Here is a 21,352-nt window from a genome sequence, read left to right on the forward strand (position 1 = left end):
AGCTCCCCTGATGCTCCTTTTTTGGCTAGAAATTGCAACTTTTCAAAGACAACTTGGATTTAATGGACAATATAAGCTCTGTTTGAATCTTCCCAGCCAATATTTTCTCTTAAGCTATTAATTACAGACAACTGGGACATTTTTGATTAAATGATTGATAGTTGAGCCTAAGAAGCTTAGAAGTTTTTGGGTGGATGGCTTTAAGTTCACCAAAGGATTATGCATTGAAAATATTATCATGAGAAGTAGGCCTTGCATAAGGCTTTTTTATTACATTATATTACTTTATTTTTAACCTTTTAATGAAAATGGTATGCATCCTGCTTCCAAATTTTAACTATGCTACTGTTGATGAAAGTTGTATGGTTTTAGTAGTGGAAAGTTATATATTTGGAAATAAATTAACTTATCTTAAATACATTATGATAAAAACTTACCTTGCAAGTTTCTAGGTGAAAATTAGAATTTTAAAAAAAATCTTTGAGATGCAAGCAGTAGAAGGTTTGTAGGTTTGAGGTATGTGGTTTATAGCATGCAGATAGGTACAATTTTTTGGATGAATGTTTCTAGATTTTAATTTACTATCAATGGAATGTTTGCTTCTCAAATTAAGTGGAAATGCTTCTAAGCATCTTGAAATTTAGACATTAAACACCGGTCAGCATCCTATAAAAATATGTTTGAACATAATTCATAGTATAGCTATGTGTTAGTGACCTTAAAATATTCTTACCTAAAATCAAGACATGTTTGCAAGAATTTACAAATGCTTTCAGAGTCAGGACAAAGTGAAGAAGAATATTCATTTATTACTAAGCAGCAATATATACACCAATCAGAGTTCTGCCATTTGTAAACAGCTTCAGGCTTTTATTTTGGTGAGCCAAATTTTTTTCTCTCTTTCTCTTCTCAGGTTTGCAAGTACGATTATGTGGAGATTCGCAGTGGCCTTTCTTCTGATTCCAAGCTCCACGGTAAATTCTGCGGTACAGAAGTGCCCGAAGTTATCACCTCGCAGTACAACAACATGCGAATCGAGTTTCGGTCTGACAACACCGTCTCAAAAAAAGGCTTCAAGGCACACTTCTTCTCAGGTATAGAAAAGTACCCTTGTATACCTGTAAGTGCCTCTGGGTGTCCACTGGCTAGGTGGAGTGACCGCAATTTTGGTATGAAAGTGAGTGGCTTCTTTGCTTATGGTTCTCCTGCTAGCTTTTAATTAGTTTTATATATATAAATAAACCACTGTCCTGTCTTAAAATACTGTTCTCACTTGTAATGTCTGTAGCAAACATATGGAACATATATAGAGATACTTAAATAACAGCAGAAGCAAGTAAATTTTGTGAGATAGAGGATGAAAGAAAATATATTGTATTTCTTTATTTTTATTAGATTTCTTTTATCCTAAATTTTGTTGCTATTTTTTTCAAATCCCAGTTGTAATGTGATACGAATTGCACACTGTGTACACTAGTATTTTTTCTACTCAGGTCTCTTGATATATTCCATTTGTTGGGAAATTACCACTTTGTGGTACAACATTTGTTTAACATTATGGGTACTTCTGTGCCAAACTTAGCACTTAACGTTTTGCAGAAGAACAGGGTTTAAGATCTTGATCTTGCAAAAAAAGCTGTGTCTTTTTATTTATGAGTGTAATTTTACTGAGGGAGATCAGAGCAGTGGAAGTTTGTATCATATGAGGACATAGACTATTGAATAAAGTTACAGGAGTGAAGCTTACGGTGTGAGGAAATATTTGCTCAACAGTGGCCTCTGCAAATACCCACTGAGAGGGAGACATAGAAATCTGGCTCTGGCAGGAGACCACTTGGTGTTTGTAGCCAAGTTTGCTTTGTGTTTTTCCTGCATGTTTACACACACACAGAGGGATAGGTATCTCACCTTGTGTAAAACAACACAAAACACCAGTTCCATCTGCCCACCTCCCTAAACCAGGTATCAAACAGAAGAATTTGGGAGCTGAATTGTGCCCCAGATTTTTTTGATGGCAGTTAAAAATCTAAATCTGGAGAATCCTGATTACACTTTGCATGTAGCAAAATATACCACCATTATTAGCATTTGCTTGCTAAAATATTTATCAAAACTGAAATGAAATGGTGTTTCATTGGTTACTGTTAATAACTAATGATTATGACTAATAAGAATCTGTATAATATATAAGTGATGAGGTTTGGAAAGTGAAAAAATATCTACCAAGGTAAACAGTTTAGACGTTGAATATTTTCTTATTTTGACTAGTTTGATATTTTTATTAAGCAACTATGAAAGATGAGAAAAGGTGTTTAATCTCATACAAGATGTTAACAAACATTTTGCCTCCTCTAAGTGTATATTTTTTTTTCTGGTCATAGTCTTCCAGAGATCCATCTTTACATATAGGAAAACTTTTTAATTTTAAATTTATGATTTACATTAGCAAGAAGCATTCAAGGTTCATTCATTATTTGTAGTAAATACGTATGTGCACACAACAGAGCTTTCTCCTAGAAGCACACAGCTAGTCATTTTATGTAGGTCTAGTCCTGCCAGCAGAAATTGTCACATACTTTGACTTTTTACAGGATTAAATATTGACATGTTCAAGTTCTAAAAACTGCAAATGAAATTTGTTAAATCTTTTTAAGATCTTACAGATATTTCACTTAAGACTGGCAATGATAGCGTAGTCATTTGTGTAAGTTCCGTGGCTCAGAAGTTATGTTTTCTGGACATCCTGATCATTTATACATTTATAGACTGTTAAATCTTGGTTTTCTTTAAAGTAATAGTTAATCTTCACAGATGTATTTATTTATTTTGCTTAAGTGGCTTTTTAAAATAAGTGGGTTCCACCAATGCTGTATCTTGGGGAAAGTCTAGACTATAGGTCATGGATTAGAAAGCATCAGGTTGTAATTCTTCAGAATTTTTCCCTTGCATATTTCAGTGATGAATGAAATGTTCTTATCTTTCCCTCTCAAGGTAATTGAAAAAAAAAAAAGTTTAAATGATGTCATTGATCACAGAATAAATTCTTTAGTCAGGGATAATTTTGAACTAATGTGTTTTTTAATGAATAGAAATGTGTGATGTGTCCTGGATATAGTATATATCTAATCTCTTTCAAAAAAACCCCCAAACTTTGATATAAATAGTCTTTGAATTTGTAAGTACATAAATTTACTGAATGCTTCATAATGCATTTCTGCCAGCATTTAATATAAGTTCAAATATTTGAATATAATATGAGTATTTTATTTTTATTCTTTCTCAACTATCTTCCATTTGTTCTAATTTCTAGCAGATTCCATTCTTCTGTGTCATCTGGCTTTCCCTGTTTGACAATGTTTTCTGATTAAAACAGAGATTTTGTAATGCTTGAGGCAAAATTTCTGAACTTAAAATATCAAAAAAGAAGATGTCATCTCCAAATAATTAATCAGACATCTTAGGACTGACAGAAAACACTGATACTTTCTTATGCCTGAATTCCTTATTCCTTATTATGGGCATAATATGCTATTGATCTGTCAATGAAGAACAGGCTTGAGACTTCAAGTATTTTGACTTTTGGGAGTTGATAACATAATTTTTCAGCTGATGAGGTGTTGTGTTTTTGCCTCTTTATATGTATATTAATCTTCAGAATACAATACTTTTAGAATGATATCTGGGTAGAAATACTTGGACACTTGATTGCGTACATTTAGCAATTTTATTAATTAAACCACAATAGAAGTATGTGTAAGCACTTAATCAGAAAGACATAATGGAAAAAAATGTAATGAATAAAACACATCTTGCCCTCTATTCACCAGTAAAGGGCACATGCAATGCTCAGCAAGAGAGAAATGTGGATAAGTTAAATTAGTGTGAAGGTTAGGAACCGTAAAGTGTTCCTCAAGCACAGCCACAAAACTTCCCTTGTTTTCAGCAACTCTTTTGGACATGAATTCTGCACCACAGCTAGAGTTGAGAAAGGATGGCCCAGCTCCAGCTTAGACGACAGAAAGCAGTTTTTGGGTGGTTGAAACCTGCTGTGATAAACTGTGAAAGCAAACAGCAACATAGGGCAACAGATGACCTGCATTAGGAAGGTATTTATGTTGATACAAGACAACATGTAATTATATTTTTGGCTGTAAAATAGTGTTAACAGACAGACAGGTGCTACTGGAAAGCGAGAAAAACTTTTTTTTTTCAGCATTCATGTTAAAACTTACATTTAATGGGACAGTTCTGAAGAAAGCTCAGTTAGGAGCCTCTGCAGGGATCTAGCTGATCTGCAGAGACTCTATTGCATATTTATAATCAACTTTTTCAGAAAAAGAGAGGAAACTAGGGGGTCACTAAATAATATTTTTTTAAAAAAAATAATTAAAACTTCTTGGAATCAGATATTAGGCTTCTAAACAAAAAACTTCCAGTAATTAGGATTTTGTTCTTCTCCCTCTTTCTTCTGTCCTCCTCTGTTTCCTGCTTTTGTTATAAGGCCAAGACCTAGGAGTAAGTCCCTGCAGGACTCAATACTCTGCTGGGCCTGTAAGACTAGAGAAGTGTTAAATAATGCCAAAAAGATGATCATGATAATAATAATAATAATTTTAAAAGGCCTTAATCTTTTTTCTGTGATCTTTCTGAGAAGAAAACCTAAGGATCTGTCATAGTTTGTCATTAAACTTCAATTTATCATAAGTTTCAGACTTACTTCAGTGTTGTAAATAAACATGATTCTTTGCATAATCATTCAAAATATTCATGGTTTTTGATGTAATGTAGAAATGAGGTTTGTTGGGGCATCTCTTCTTGGGTGGTGAATCATTGAGCAGTTAAAAAGAGACAGCTAGAATGTTTCTAGCCTTGAACACAAACTCACCTCTGGTGCCATCCTGGTACATTTTTTTCCACAGACAAGAAAGCTGCCTGCAAAGAGAAAATTTTTGTTTTTGAATCTTGCAAGGACTTGATACAGGTCCCTTCAGGCCGAGTACGTATTATTCACAGACTGGTGGCCTCTGAGGGTCTCAGAGGTACGACCATTTGTCCTCAGATTGATTCCATCTAATATTTTGTTGAGAATGGATCTTTCCTTCTTCTGAGTACTGAAATGAGAAAAGAAAGAAAGTATCCATTCAAAACTGGGGGGACTCATTTCCATCTGTCAGCATAACAAATGGCTTTGTTTTTACATGGCAAAACATTTGTTCTAGAAACTAATACAGACTAATTGGTTTTTTTTCACAAATTTTTAAACTGGGCAATCAATTTGACAGAAAGTCTGTTCTCAATTATGAAGTGTGAGGAAGGCTTGTTCAACAGTTGCATCCTTGATTAACTATGTACAAGTCATTATTGTAGTTCAAATGTGTTCCAAAATTTCTCCTTTCTACCTTCTGCCCATTATTTTATTTCTGAGGACATCCAACATGGGCCTATTTGCTTATGTACTGGTCTCTTAAGAGATTATTTTACAGTATATAAGCATATTTAATGTTAAAATACTTTTCAGTGTTTTCACAGAGTTTGGTGGATGATGAAAATGGACAGGGCTTTTATTTAGAATTTGTCCACCTACTCTGTACTTGAAAGCTTAACTTGAATGCATTTTGAGCTTGCCTTCCTTTTATTTTGTTATTTTGGTGAAAAATTACAAACTAATGCTTAAGAGGGAAATATTGAAGAGTTTTGTTCATATTATTTCTAATTTCTGAATTGCTTGTTACTGTTCTTCACTTGCAATGTGGAATTAATTTATGATAGTGCTTGCTTTTGCAAAATTATAACTTTGGTTTGAAATTACATAGATTTACTACCTCAGTTTGCAAGGTGCATAAACAGTGTACTGTGGAGCTTTTATGCTTCCCTTCATCATCAAAATGACAAGTAGTATAAGTCTTTGGCTGTATGATTTCGAGAGGTATCTATGTTTTCAACTATTTCTTAACTTTCAAATCTGTTCACATTTGCAGAAAGTTTCCAGAAACTTTCAGTACAAACAGATTTGAGATTTATGGTACAAAATGCAGTGGATGCTTGGGTTTGACTTGCAGAATTTGCCTATAAATGTACATTATCATCTTGTATTATAGTAGAAGCTGATTTGTATGGAAAGATCTGCAAGTAAACAGGTCAAGTGCAGAATGCATTTTGGGAGAGTTGCATACACTTTGGCAGAGGAAGATGATGCGTATGCAATTACAATGCAAACTTCCTTTGTTGTGTTACTGAATATGAGTAAGGGCAGGGAAAAAATGCATGAGTAAGACAATGAAAAGAGACTTAAATTATCCACAGTGGCTTTTGATCTGTAGACATTCTTGCTGTACCTGCTAAAGTCTGAAATATCACGTTGCCTTGTTTGGAGATAATGTTAACTGCTGCTTTCCAAAGTATATGAGACTGAAGGGGGTAAATGCTCTGCATTCCAACCCTGCAAGAACCAGACCTCTGGGATGACCAAAATTCCTTCGCTCTTTTCCCTCCTCTCTTTTGCATGTTGAAATAGCATGTTGAAATTTCGTAAAATACAGGGGAGGTTTAATATGTGTTTGTTTATATATATATGCATATATCTTTATATCTAACAATGTGTATATATGTGTGTATACATATATAGTTCTACATATATGCAAGGATGTGTATACATGTCAGGAGCAGTCTGCCTCTTTTAAAGGGACCAGCCTCACCTAAAACAAGAACAGCTGAATGACATAGAAGCGTGGCAGCTGAGGCCTCTTGCTACAATGACAGCCTGTTAATCTAGTTTGGCTTTTGTCCATGCAATGAATTTGTAGCTGTTTAATGCAGGTCATATTTCCTCCACTACTCTCTGCTTTATTTCTAACACACTAAAAGCTCTTTTGAAGGATTATATGTTAATAAACAGAACTGCATGCTATATTGTAGATCTTGAACTAACTAATGCCAATTTCTTTTTTTTTTCTTTCAATGAAATGGGTTTTTTTGTGATGTTCTGTGATGTCCAGATTCATTCACAAGTAAAGCATATTGTCACTCTATTGGGGAAAAAAGCCCAACATATTAGAAAAGCTTATGTGAAATCTTTCTCTTCTTACATGTTTAATGTGTAGAAGTTGAAGTCTTGTTTGATCTATATGTTCCTTTCAAGGTATCACCATTAAATTGTGGAATTAGCATAAAGCTGGAATAATTTGTGTTGTCCATAATCTACACTACCACTTTACTAAAATAAAGCTGGATATTTATGACTCTTTTACTAGCTAGACCAATTGAAAGAGTAAAAGCTGGTAAATATCTTACCTCCTTTGTTCTAGCTTGTTTTGCTAGTGTTCCTCTCCCTTAGGAACTAACCTTCATCTCCCATAAAGACAAGACAGACTCTTTGTGCCATAGTGCAAGGCTGCAGGCTGAGCAAAGAGTGGCTAGAACTAAGGCACCACAGAACTGCCTTACTGGGAAGAGTGACTTTGCTGTAGCTTATCCTGCTCTGGACTCAGGCTCCATGCTTGTCTTGGTAGCAAGGTCTGCTGGGACCTGTGTGCTCACCTGAGCTTGTTGTGTATTTTGTAGACAAGGATGAGTGTTCCAAGGACAACGGTGGCTGCCAGCACGAGTGCATCAACACGGTAGGAAGCTACGTCTGCCAGTGCCGGAATGGATTCGTGCTACACGAAAATAAACATGACTGCAAGGAAGGTGAGTAGGAAGGCATTTGAGTGGTTGGTTACACAACTGGCTTGCAGAAAGCTTTCTGCAGTTCTCCTTTCAAACAAAAGAAAGGAAAGAAAGTTCTTGGTAACGGGGTTTTAGACATCTGGGCTTAAGCATTACAACATCCCTCCCCTTTCCCTTCACCTCCATCCCCAGCATTTGTGTGGGCTGAGTTCGAGGTCCACAGGAATGCAGTTTGGAAAACTTGGGATCACTGGCACAGAGTGCTACTTTCAATAGTTCTGTGAAGTGTAGAATATTAAAAGCTCTGATAAAGTATCTATCTAAGGTTGTATTAAACACAGGTCTAGAGTTTCTGGAGAGAAGCCTGGTAAAGTTGTGATTTGCTGCTATCAGGAGCAGTTAGTTTCCTCACAGTCATGTTGAAACCATCTCTACCCTTTCTGGGTTTATTTTAGGTGACATATTCCGACAATATAAGTTCCAGTCAAAGCCCTATGTATCTTTCTTCCTCTTGGCTCTCTCAAGGTGTGGCTACCTTCAAGAAGACAATAGGTTCTGGGGCTTAAGTAGAATTTAAATTGTCTGCAAATGAACCTCAAGTGTGCAATATCATGTGAGCTGCTGTAATTTCTCAATGTTGTTTTCTACCATGGATTTAATTTGAGACTAAAGACATGCCCTTGTGAATCATTTGCATTTTCACTGGTTTTGGAATGCTACTTGCCTACTCTAAAAGTTTTTGTTTTGAAATAATTCCCTGATATTTAGAAAGCAATTTGAGACAGTTAAAAAAACTAACTAAAAAAATGCCTTCTTTTAGTTCTGGGTACTAGTGGTGTAGTTACGAAGTCAGTGACTAAGCTGTTCTTTGTACATACTTGCAATTAAGTCTTTGCTGTTCTCAAATTGTCGATATGTATATCTAGAAACTGTGGTTTAGAAACCAAATTGATTGCTCTCTAGCCGCAGTGAAAATTAGCAAGAAGAGAAAAAAATTGAGAAATTTCTTTTGAGGTTGGAGTAGTGATACTTTTTATATGGATTTACACACTTGTATGTAAGATAGGGGAATAGGAAGATATTTTATTAGTTTTCAGCATTTATCTTATGTTTATTCCTGTATAGTACTATAGTACTCGAAAAAAAAGCCATCCATTGTAAACAACAGTGTATGTATCACAACAATCCATAAACATGCTGGGTTAATGCTCTAAAGCACGTGCCTGAGGGGAAGAAAATAACTGCACTCTGAAGAGCATACTTACGTATCTTCCTAAAGATCTCTTCCATTTAGTGGCTGCCCTGACAAAAAATAGTACTTTTTTGACTACCTCTGAATGCAGACCCCCAGACTAACTGATGCTATCACTGTTGGCACAGCTGAGTGTGAACAGAAGATCCACAGTCCCAATGGCATCATCACGAGTCCCAACTGGCCGGACAAGTATCCCAGCAGAAAGGAGTGCACGTGGGAAATCAGTGCTACCCCTGGGCAGAGGGTCAAACTGGTGAGTCTCTGCCTACCCTTCCTTTTCAGCTCTTCTTCCACCAAATCAGCTTCTCAAATGACTGCTCAATGATATGAAACTGTTACTAAACTTTACTGTCAGTTTGCATCCCAGAAGTGAATTTTAAAAATTTGCTGACTCCTGTCAATTTCTGGCCAACAGGGACTACTCAATATGATAGAGCTGTGATTTAAATTTATAGTGATGGGAAATAGTCTGCAAAGGCATACTTTCCTCCTGTCAGACTTTGCTATATTGTTGTTGCAACTCATAAAACTTGTGCTAAGTTTTGTCAAATATGGCAGAGGCCATTTTCACAAATTCCAATATATAGAAAAAGCAAAGTTTTGAGTTATGAACAGTCCTCTGTACACACCTTTTTCTGTTCTGTTCTTTTTAAGGATGAAAAAGAGATACAAAACCCCTGAGAATCTGGATTTCTCATTTAAAAGTGGCTCCACATTTTAACATAAGTAGAAGAGCAGGCTGGAGTAGATTTGTGAATTTTGTGTCCAGCTGGCTGAGGACAGTGCTGGTGTCCAAAGACAGGCGTAGAAGAGTTTTGATAGCTTTGCAGGTTTACCGAGATTCTGTAGCCTCTGTATGAAGCTGAAGGCATGGTTCTGCCCAGGGGGTTTTTCTTTTAGCTCAGCCCCAGTGTTCCTTCAGCAGTGTACTTGCAGGACAGCCACAACGAAAGCTGGCCTTACATATTTTTAAATTTCATAAATTGATTTTTCAACTGTTTTGGAGCAAATAAAGTTAAGGAGAGAGATGTCTCTGCTTCAGAGAGGTAGAAGCAATAGCTAATAGTGCAGGGTTGAAAGGGATACTGTACCTCATAACTACTGACCTTAGCCAAACCCTAACCCCTTGTGCTGGTTTTGGCTGGGGTAGAGTTAATTTTATTCACAGTGGCTGGTATGGGTCTGTGTTTTGGACTTGGGCTGAACAGTGTTGATAACATAGAGATGTTTTTTGTTATTGCTAAGCAGGGCTTACACAGAGCCAAGGCCTTTTCTGCTGGCAAGGAAGGTGGGGTTCATGGGAGACTGGGGGGAGACACGGACAGGACAGGTGGCCGAAACTGACCACAGGGATATTCCAGGCTACATGGCATCATGCTCAGGATATCAAATCGGGGGAAGAAAGAGGAAGGGGATGGTGTTTGTCTTCCCAAGTAAACCTTACACATGATGGAGCCCTTGTGATGGATGAACACCTGCCTGCCCATGGGAAGCAGTGAATGCTTTCCTTGTTTTTCTTTACTTTATGTGTGCGGCTTTTGCTCTCCCTAATAAACTGTCCATATCTCAGCCCACAAGTTTTCTATTGTTTACACTTCCAATTCTCTCCCCAGTCCTACTGGTGGGGGAGTGAGCAAGCAGCTGTGTAGGGCTTGGCTGCTGCCTGGAGTTAAACCACTCCTGTTACTGGTGCTGACGTGGGACTGTGTATGGATCTCTGTTCACCAAAACTAAAAGGGTCAAACTGTACCGGAGGGGGTGGGAGTGATGGAGAATGAGCAGTGTGCATGTTCTGTCCATTCCAAGGGTGGAAAACAGGTTTCTAATTCAGGCAGCCTTTCTACTGCTGCTTCTGAGCAAGTATTCTTCATACTGACTGAATAAACCAAAGCCAGCCAGGCATGGACATGGGCACATTACTGTAAAAGCTTTTCCAATACCTATACCCACAGCAGGCAAAATTCCAACATTCAGATTTCTTCAGTGAAATATTTTGTGGTTTACTTTACAAAGAAAAGGTTTTTTTAAATTGGTTTTTGCCAATGGAATCGGAAAACTAGACAGAATTTTACTAGATAGAATTTTCAAAAATGCCTCCATAATTTAGAGTTGGGGAATCTGCTCTTCTGTGCAAGCCAGTAGGGTCAATTCCTAAATTATATGTGTATAATATCTTCAAGTTGTGTACTACAGCAAGGTCCCATATCAATAATATTAATACCATAATTCCACAATGGATCAGTATTTTTCCTTGGACTTTCACGCTGTATTTAAGTCTATTTTTCATAGCTTACTTGTTCAAATTGAACAAAAAGAGAATCGGTTACTTCATGGTAACAAACCACATGAATTGTGAGGCTGTGCTTGTTTTTTTGAGAGGGGTGTATGTATAGAAACTAATCTTTTGTTGTGATTGCTGTCACTCTGCCTATGAAAAAATGGGTATGCACTTCAGAACTTTTAAATGAAACATGTAGATAAAGATGGCTTTGAAAATGTACATCGTAGAGAGACTGATTTTCATGAGCTAATCAGCCGGATGTTTATAAGAGACAGGCTTAAGTGTCCCATCCAGGCAGCTCTCCGTAAGTGCCACCAACCTATCTACTCGGTTGAGTGGTGTAGATAGAAAGGGCTGGATGGTCAGAAGCTATATGTAACATTTCTGAACACCATTCCCTCTAAGGAGACAAATCACACGGGGTTAAAATAGTCATGGTGGGGTAGGAATTCAAAAGTATTTGTCCCAGGAAGACAGAGCGTGATTTAATTATACTACCAACTTTATTAAATCATTTGTGAACTCTGTTGGCATCAACTATTCATTTCTGTTTAGGGAAAGTTTGTGTCAGTTCTCCTCTTTCAAATTTGCAAGGAGCCAACTGGTTTTTAAAATACAGAGACTGTCTTTGGGTGTTTTAAAATATCAGGCATTTTGAGCTTTTAAAAGACTATGCATATTAAGATCTGATTTTTCTCTAAAAAGCAAGTTCCTTGGATTCTCTCTGGAATTGCTAGAATCATTTGCTAAAACCACAACCATTTTTTCTGGTCATGTTTGAAGGACACAATATAACATGTCTGTGCTCCTGAAGGCTTAGGAATCCCAGGGAGAAGTCAAATATTAAAAATAATAGGTGTGTCTTACAGTTCATAGTGAGATATGATTCCTTGAGAGTGTTGGTGTTGTTGGGGGTTTTTCATGCTCGTGAGATGTAAACAAAACAGATACAATTTTCCTATAAAAGAAAATGAATTTCTGCAGGCTGTTCTTGGGTCATGTCTATTGCTCCCATTGATTCTAAGTTGGCTTGACTTGGTACTGTGTTTAACTGCATTTAACTAACTCAGGCTAACTGAGAATTAGTCTCTCAGCTTTCTGGAGTTTTCTTCATCCATCAGGTTTTATTTGGGTATAAATGACAACACATACTTGGCATCATAAAAGTAGGATGTCTGACCGCAGTTTAAGAGCAGCAGGAGTGACTGCTGTACGGCCGTTTTCACTGCCTCTGCAGTTTCAGTCCCTTAATGTAAACCCCACATTCTTACAGTGAAATGGACCTGCATCCCACTGCACCATGCAGCTCTTCACAAAAAACAAGTGTTATTCTGAATATTGAAGTTCTCTGGGAAAAAACCCTGTGTGTTAGCTCTTTATATATCCTTTAGGTCAGCTGTTAATATAAATTTCCATCGCATTTCGCACTCTCAGGGTTCCACGAGTGATTTAGTTGGTCAGATTTGGTTTGGTGTACCAGAGAGAATGCTTAATTGTGATATTTGCTCGGCATTTGAGAGTTCAGTTTTATTCCTTTTAATTATTGTTTCTTAATCCTTTTCTGTTTGGTTTTTGGGTTTTTGTTTGAGGTTTTTTTGGTTTTTTTAATAAACAGTCATCTATAGGACTACTCATGAAAGCATTTGTACTTGGTGTTTTTATGCTATTTCGTTGAACAAAATAGATTTTGAATTTCACCTTAAATTGTAGGTTACTCTGAAAATTCACAAAGATGTATATTGCCTTCTCAGTGTTTACATGAAGGGAAATTACCAGATATTAAGCTTCAGCATTGTTGTTGAAATTTAGCCCTGGTCAAAAAGTCTTGCTTGAAAACTCTGATGTCCCCTTGAAATAAGTTTGTTTATAACATCCTAGTCTTGGAAGACACTCTTCCATATATGAAATGCAGGTATAAGTTGTATGTGTGTTAACAGTTTCTTTCAGGTATGGCATACACTTTTTGGAAACGCCTGAAGTTTTTTCTAATCAACAATTAACACAATTTTTTAATGTTTGACAATGCTTTCACTAGCAAAAATCTGAACTTAGCATGAAGTGTGCAGCCTGAAACATCTTTAAGTTGTAATAACAAAAAACAGATCTCTAGATAATAGATTAGAAAATAAAACTTTCATGCATAAACCTTCATGTGGAAAAGTCATTTTCAGAGGCTTCAGTCGCAGTGTGATGTAGGTTTTAAAAAGGAGGGGGGTGGGGGGGAGCCATTATGTTTTGCAGATGTTTCAATCAATCCTCAACTATGTGAGGAAACAATAATTTCTGACTTTTTGCTGTTTTGAATGCTCTGTGAAATTTGGAATAATCCTAAAAACAGTGCAGATTCAGCAGAAAGGCAGCAGTATTCTAGATTTATTATTGTCTGATAGATAGTAGTTGATTATAAAGATTCTAGTGCCTTTCTGCATGAAGGATCATGCATTCTCGAAGTTCACTGTCTTAACTTTTATTCCTCTTTCTCAGGATCAATATGTTATTCAAATCTATGGGCTTCTGGAGGCAGTAATGTTAAATCTGTCATTTTAATTGCATCCTTATATTCTAAAATGTGTTAACATATATATGTATGTACCATGTAAATACAGTCCCACAATGGGTCATTTTACTTTTTTTCCCCTAGACATTCAATGAATTTGAAATAGAACAACATCAAGAATGTGCTTATGACCACTTGGAAGTGTTTGATGGTGAAAGTGAAAAATCGCCAATCCTGGGGCGCTTATGTGGCAATAAAATACCAGATCCTCTTATTGCTACTGGAAACAAAATGTTTCTCCGCTTTATTTCCGATGCATCAGTTCAAAGAAAAGGCTTCCAAGCAACGCACTCTACAGGTCAGAAATCAGGACGTGATTTTTACTAATAACTCACCCATTGCTCTTTGGTGGTAGATATTCAGACTTTTTTGTAGGAAAGGGATGAGTTCACAGATAAGACAATGTAACAGCTGTATTTAATGAAACCTTAAGCACAGTAGGAAAAGTCTGAGACTGCAGAAAGTATTCTCTAATATTTTAGATATTTCTCTCTCCCTGTCTCTCTCTCATGTGTAAGAAATTAAAAGATGTTGAAACAAAGTCAGCTAAGAAATGAGATTCCTTAGGATTCATGACCTGAGATCACAAAAGATTCAGTATCTTTTCACTGTATATGTAATGATAACACTTAACTGGGACATGTGATGCACGTCCATTACTTTCCTGTTCTAAATTAAACAAAAATCTGGGTTTTGTGTAAACACACATTACTTTCGTGTAGTGCTTAAAAGGCAAGATAAGCCAAAGAAGAATAAGAAAAAAAAAATTGAAGACTTTCTTAGGACCGTTAAAATATAATGTCCTTCATATTTATCATTCAATTTTCTTGTTTGGCAGAAGTCACTGAAGTTGGAAACAATAGTTTGTAATTGATTAATAGAGTTTTTGGGACATTTTCAGTGTGGAGATTTTTTCCCCCGATATTGCTTGGCTTACAGTGGCCCCTAGTGCTGAACCTCTGAACATCTGGTGCCTGCTGTACGACAAGGGGATTTGGGGTTTTTTTGGCCTTTGTTTTAATCTTCAATCCTATTGGCTGTCTTTACAGAGTTCATTCTTATTTATACAGGCAATAAATAATGCAGAAAATATTTAATAAATATCTCTGCTAGGAGATAAGATTTAATGACAGGTAATAGTTATTAATAGAATAATCAAGATTATGAATCACTGTTAATGTAATTTGATATTACCCAAAGTATCCATCAAGTTGATGTGTAGTGCAAAACATCCTAAAACATATAACATCTAAAACATCCTCACATATATCAATGCTGGCATTTTCTCTTTTTTCCTTCTGCTTTGTTATGAATAATTCAAAATCTTTAGTAATTTAATTTCCCTTTCAGAGAAAGAGAGTAGACAACAATATATGAACTCTTTGTGATCTGGCCTTGAAAATGAAAAGTTTAGCTTCCTGTAATTCAGTTTGTTTTTCTTGTGGAAAATCATCTTTTACAAGCCTCCAATGTTTTGCCTTCCCTACTGCAGTAACACTTGCCCTTAGATGCAAAATTAGATAGAAGTAATAATTACCCACTTTCAATTACCTCAGGGTATATAGTTAAAGGTCAGAACTCTTGCTAGAACAGGTGTTGTAAAACTTCTATCTCATTTATTATCCCCACTTTCAGTTTGCAGAATTGGAACAATCAGTGTGTGAATGAAGTTCAGATGTATACTCCCTAACTTCTAAAGATTGCAAGTTTGTTATGACTTGCCAGATTTTCCCTCATATCTGCTGAGCTTTTTGTGCCTTAAATATAAAAACATTCTCGACATGCACAAGCATGTGCTTTCCTGAGAAACTGAGAGAAATAAAATCTACCCAGTTTTTAAGAATATTATAAAAAACTACAAAGTTTACCTCCTTAAGAGAGGACATTTATTCCTGTCAGCTGCTGTTGCACAGACTGCCCCCTGAGATGAGCTCTCATCACTGGCATGTACCTGGAGGTAGTGTTTGAATGAGGGACAACTCGGGTCTTGCAGTCTATTCCTTCAGTCTTGAGCCAAATACAGATGCACTGTGAGAGTTCTGTGAGAATTTTACCTCTGTGCTGTCAGTACACATGTGAATGAGCAGACACCTAACAAGCATATGGGCAGAGGATTGTATTCTCTTTGGTTATCTTTTCTAGAAAAAAAATACTTGATGGTATGCAATGGAAGTAGACAGGGCTGTGTTCGACCCTGCATAGCTGTGCAGGCAGACAGGGAGTGCTGAGGAAGCTGCTCCCTTCACTTCTAACATGTTGGCAGAACTCACTCAGTAAAAAGTCTGGTGTAACACAACAGCAGTGAAAGAGTAGCTGGATTCTACACCCAGAGCTGTCTCTGCTGCTGCATTCCTGGCCTCTTCATGATTTAATGGCCTCTTATTATTCCAGTAGATGCTGTCAATGACGTTGATTTCCCTTCTATGACACTTTTTGGCTTGAAGTGCTACCCAATTTCCAAATTTCCATTTAATAATTCAGAAAACAGAATAAAAATGTAGCAGCAGATACAGTGAAGTTTAAAAAAAAATAAACTGGATAGAAAGGCTTCCTTGGGTGGAGCAAAACTTATAAAATGCTGTTTTGAAAGTGAAACACAGTTTTAGAAGGAGATTCTGTCATATTTTCCCTGTTCAGAAAAGGCATAACCCATCCAAGAGGAATTCATAAAAATGCTCCTGACAGAGCATTAAACATCATTGCTCAGGGAGTGATCTGTTTGCCCTAACTCAGGCATCTAGTTATCTTCTGGACAGCTTCATTTATGGTGCCTGGCCTCCAGCCACTGCTCTAGGAGGTTGCAGATCTACTGTAGGTCCTATTTCTATCTGTCAGTGGTGGGAGGATGTCTCAAACAAATTTGGATATCTCAAATGTCACTCAGTTTAGAGGCCTGTGTTGCTTCCAAAGCAACTGTAATAATTCAGTATGGGAGTGCTAAATCAATTTATAATCTTGTTTCATTAGTTCAGATGGTGTGGGTTTAAGCTTTTCCCATCTGTCTGGCTTGTTAAATAGTCAAGAAACTGGTGCTCAATTTGCTCATATGTTTGTAAGAAGCCTGAAAGTCCCTAGAAAGGTCATGAAACATGAGGGCTTTTGTGCCGTAGCTGATCTAGAAAAAGTCTTTCATCTGAAGCTGCCAGATGACCATCATTTTACAAGTTGGACATATTTCCTTACAGTTAGAATCATCCATCTTGCCTGCTGCAGAGCAGCCATGCCTGCACGATGGAAACCACAATGGGTGGTGCAGCCGGGTTACCTCTGGTACCAAGGCTTTGCAAGCAGTGCTGCATGGCACTGTCCCACGTCTTATGCAGTGCCTCATTGTGCAGGCTGGATGTAGGCTTCTGAAACTACAACTTGATTCTTAAGAAACTGAAAATTTGGCTTGTAATTTCTATACTAAAATATGAGGCTATAATCTGCGAGAGAAGGGCAGGGGAATGGGAATTGCCATTTTCTGTGGTTGAATGGCTACAACTTTCCTTTAAGCTCCTGTCCTCTGTAGCAAGCAGAGGGAAAGAATGTAGACAGTTCATTAAACATTTTCTCCTTTGCAGCTGTTTGGTATCTGAGGCAGGGAGATGTTCCTAATATTGGCAAGAGTCCAGTCAAACAAAAAATAAACCTAAAACAATCCCCTCTTCTCTCAACAAAAGAAAAGGAAATAAATGAAATTCAGAATAGGGAGAAAAACCAGTATATTAGAATAGCAATGAGAAATAACTGCTTGAACTATCCTATTTGCCGATGTTTTATCATGTGCTCCTATTTGTTCTTTAAAAGCGAAAAAAGTTTGAAATTTCAGATTGAACAGATCATGCATAATGGATTACTTACATAGTTTGTATTTCCTGGTTTTATTCCTTCATTTCCCTATTAAGAAAAAACGCACCCTTTTTCAAAAGTAAAGATTTGGTCATTACCATTATTAACTCTTAGCTGAAATGTGACTCCTCACAATGTAATAGTGCAATTGGTCTTGTTTAGTGTGGGTGGAGTCTGTGACACTGAAGTCAAAGTGTCTCTTCACCAAAGCTTGGAAAGACTTGAATCTCGCTGTTTATTTCAGGTTACTCTAAAATGATCAATCAGTATTATCTACATATTTTTAAATGCAGATTAAATTATCTGTTCATTTATTTATAAAAATTGCATCTAAAATTGTGAGTCTCAGTATTTTGTTCAGGCTCGTTTGCACTTGATGTTTTTATGGGTGCTTTAAGAGATGATTTGTTCTTGATGAGAAACCAAAGCTAAATTATTGTATTTGCACTGAAATCTTTGTACCTGTAAAGTAAAAAAGCCTCCACCCACCTTTTAGAAACATGACAAACAATGCATTTTTCTCCTTAAGTACAATTTCCATCTATTCTTGCTTGGATTCTAACAAGACTTTTATTTATTTGTTGGACAGCTTATTTACCTACACACTAAAGCTAATTCATATTTCAATTCTGAACACTTTGAGCAGTTATAAACAAGCTCTAAAGCCCCACATCTATTTTGCAACTGTGTACAAATAGAGATTTATGCTAAAATAATGATTTTGACAAAAGGTAGGGATCTCCAGCTAAAGGCTCGCCTCATGAGCAGGCTTTCAGCTACAAGACTTTCTCGGGTGGCAGCAGCTTTCTCCCAGTCACGCTCTTTTGCAGAGAAAGGCCTGTTCATGGACTACACAGCAAACAAGGTAGCAAGCTTGGCAGTGGTATTTAGTATTGAGCTGGATCTCCAGGTGCCACGTTATGGTTAAAGATGACACTACTGTGAAACAAAAGAGTTTTGCACTCAGCCGCTGACTGTGTGTGTGCTGGACCTGATCCTCCCCTATCACTTGCAAATGGTGTCATTAACTCATGTGGAAATGTCACCACTGAAATGTGGGTACCCTTACAGCAACTGTCTTGCTGGCCACAGGAACCTTTCAAGTGCCTGCCCAAAGACTGTCATACTGCTTAAGCCACATTCCTTATAGCTTTGGTGTTCCCTGTCTTTGTCTTTCACTTGAAAATTATGAACTATGTTCAAGTCTCTCTAGTTATAAAACAGAATTTATATAACAAATACTCAGAATGATGGATTTATGTTCCTACAGGGTAGTACTTCGCTTTCAGCTTTTTTGACTACTCTCCTTGGGTAAATGTGCTCAGCCTGAATAAGACTGGGCATCTATGAAAAGAAAACACAAATTTGCACTGAATAAGCTTCACCATCTTTTTTTCCCCTCCATTTAGAGTGTGGTGGTCGGTTGAAAGCTGAACTCAAGCCCAAGGACCTGTACTCGCATGCTCAGTTTGGTGATAACAACTACCCGGTTCAGGCGGACTGCGACTGGCTCCTGGTGGCTGAGCGCGGCTCTCGCGTCGAGTTAATGTTCCAGACTTTCGAGGTTGAGGAGGAGGCAGACTGTGGCTATGATTACGTGGAGCTTTTTGATGGTCATGATAAGACAGCTGTGAGACTTGGTCGATTTTGTGGATCTGGGGTAAGTAAATAGGTATAAAACTTTTTTTTTGGTTTCTGCAAAAAGAATAAGAAAGGCAGGGCAGAGGAAGGTAAGGATCATGAGGTTTAGTTACTACACCTTGTAGTGAAGATACTAAATTATCTACTTCAGATTTTAATATATAAATTTGCAGGCTTGTAGTACAATAACTCCCTTGAAATACTTTAATCAATAAATATTCTTACCTATTTTTTGACCAAAGTATTGTAATGTTATGTTAATCTTTAAGTAGCTGGTAGTGGCGTGTTTATCAGCACACAAAAAAGTTAGCAGCTTTTTCCCTTATGTAGAGGGAAGTGCAGCAGTGTTGAAAATTATTACATTAAAATTCTTTGAGCTGGAAAGAAGCCACATTTTACAGTAAGAGGGGCAGCTGGGAGGTATTTATAGTGTGCTCATTGACTTCTTAAGTCTGATTTTAGGAAAAAATGGGTCCTAACCTGAGTGATTAATATGGGCCTTAAGAAAACCATGAAATCCTATATGTGTTCTGACACATTTTAACTGTGAGACATGGAGGAAATTGGCCAGATGACACACTGAAAATGCTGTATCCTATTTCTCATTTTAGACTTGCATTGGTCTGCTGGCTGCCTGCCTTGTGAAAACCAGTGCAATGATCCCACAAGTCCTCATCAATTCTTTATATGTGCACCAGGGCAAGCACACTTTCATACATATACTCTTTGCCTAGATAAAAGGCTTCAAAGACTCTACATGAGATGACAGGAGCTCTTAAGTAATTATGTGTCACTTTTTTGAGCCACTGTGCTGGATCAAACATCTTAGTCATTCAGACAAGTCACCTGTAAACTGCCTTAAATCCTTCTAGTGAATTTTTGAACACTAATTAATGATGCACAAAAGGTGCTTCCATTTGAACTGCTGGGGATGTATTGAAAGGGAAATGCTAGAACTGAGCCTAAAATCTACTAATTTACACAAAACAGTATTTTTCTTTGCAAGTTACTGTTTTATTTTACAAATAGAAGTGCAGCGAACAAGAAAATGGGCTGAATTATCTTCTTTTCGGGGCTCGGGGTGGAATGATTGAGTACTGGCAGTGGCGGTTTGGTTCTGGTAAGATGTAAATGAATGGCTTCAGATGCCACATAGGAAAGATACAATTAAATAGAAAAGCTATTGAAAATAAAAACCAAAATGATCCAAGCTGGAGTGGGAAAAAGACACTGTTAGTATATATTAACAACTTCTCAACTTTAGAAAGAGGATTTGGTAGTTCAGCTGATATTTCTGATCGATGTGCTTCAGTAATAAAACAGGACATTGTGAGGGCTATGAAGAATGAGATGGAAAATAGGTATTGACCTCTGTATATCTAAATTTAGAATATTGTACGTGGTCCTGCCCAGTCACTGTCTTACTCCAGCTGAACTAGAGAGAAACTAGGAGTTTAGGTTATTTCCTCAGTCTGCCTCAAAAATTCTTCGCCTGTAATTGAGAGCTGAATGAGATAGAACTATTCTGTCTGATGATGTCAGACAACATCATATGAGACACAGTGGAAGTACATGATGAGGCATAGCAGAAAAAGACAAATATTTGTAAGGAAAAAAAATAGTGAAGGAATACACAGAGTAGGCAAATAATTTTTTTCTCTTTATTGATTTATTTTAGCCACCAGAAGAAATTTATTCAGCAGGGGAATCTCTTTTACTTCACTTTCACACTGATGATACAATCAACAAGAAAGGATTTCATATACGATACAGAAGTATAAAATATCCAGATAGCATGCACACCAAAAAATAACACAAGAACCTCTATGCTAGAAAAGGAGAGTGAGAAAGAACGCACAGTGAAAAGGAAGGAAGGCGTGTCATTTTTTTTTTTTAAACTGAAGTTATTAGCACAAATGTTTATTATAAGTTCAGTGGAAATGCTGACTTATAAGACTAGAGACTGAAATAAAATAAAAGAAGAAAATCACCTACCCTAGTGGAATAGTCAAGATGATGATGTGCAGGCTCCATACTTGACTGTCTCTGCAGAGCTTGTGAAAGGACTTTGCATGCAGGGAAAATATAAAAGCTTTTGTTCATGGTCCAGTATTTGCTA

General features: G+C 37.0%; 1 protein-coding gene across 3 annotated transcripts in view; it reads left to right on the top strand.

Annotated features, from left to right (window-relative positions):
- The window catches only part of TLL1 (tolloid like 1), a gene marked incomplete at both ends in the record, with an annotated part of 125,782 nt that extends 104,736 nt beyond the window's left edge, over window positions 1-21,046 (top strand). For 2 of the 3 annotated variants that reach the window (XM_082282156.1, XM_082282157.1), the window contains 6 exons: window positions 914-1,094; window positions 7,561-7,686; window positions 9,046-9,173; window positions 13,843-14,056; window positions 19,002-19,252; window positions 20,912-21,046. In XM_082282156.1, the coding sequence (XP_082138282.1) occupies window positions 914-1,094; window positions 7,561-7,686; window positions 9,046-9,173; window positions 13,843-14,056; window positions 19,002-19,252; window positions 20,912-21,046 (1,035 nt within the window). Of the gene's footprint in view, window positions 1-913; window positions 1,095-4,919; window positions 5,040-7,560; window positions 7,687-9,045; window positions 9,174-13,842; window positions 14,057-19,001; window positions 19,253-20,911 lie in introns of all 3 variants that reach the window. The other variant, XM_082282155.1, reaches the window with a different exon arrangement.
- Between the last annotated feature and the right edge of the window lie 306 nt (window positions 21,047-21,352).

The sequence above is a fragment of the Coloeus monedula genome (genome assembly GCF_965178545.1).
Source record: "Coloeus monedula genome assembly, chromosome: 5".
In the NCBI taxonomy this organism is placed as follows: domain Eukaryota; kingdom Metazoa; phylum Chordata; class Aves; order Passeriformes; family Corvidae; genus Coloeus; species Coloeus monedula.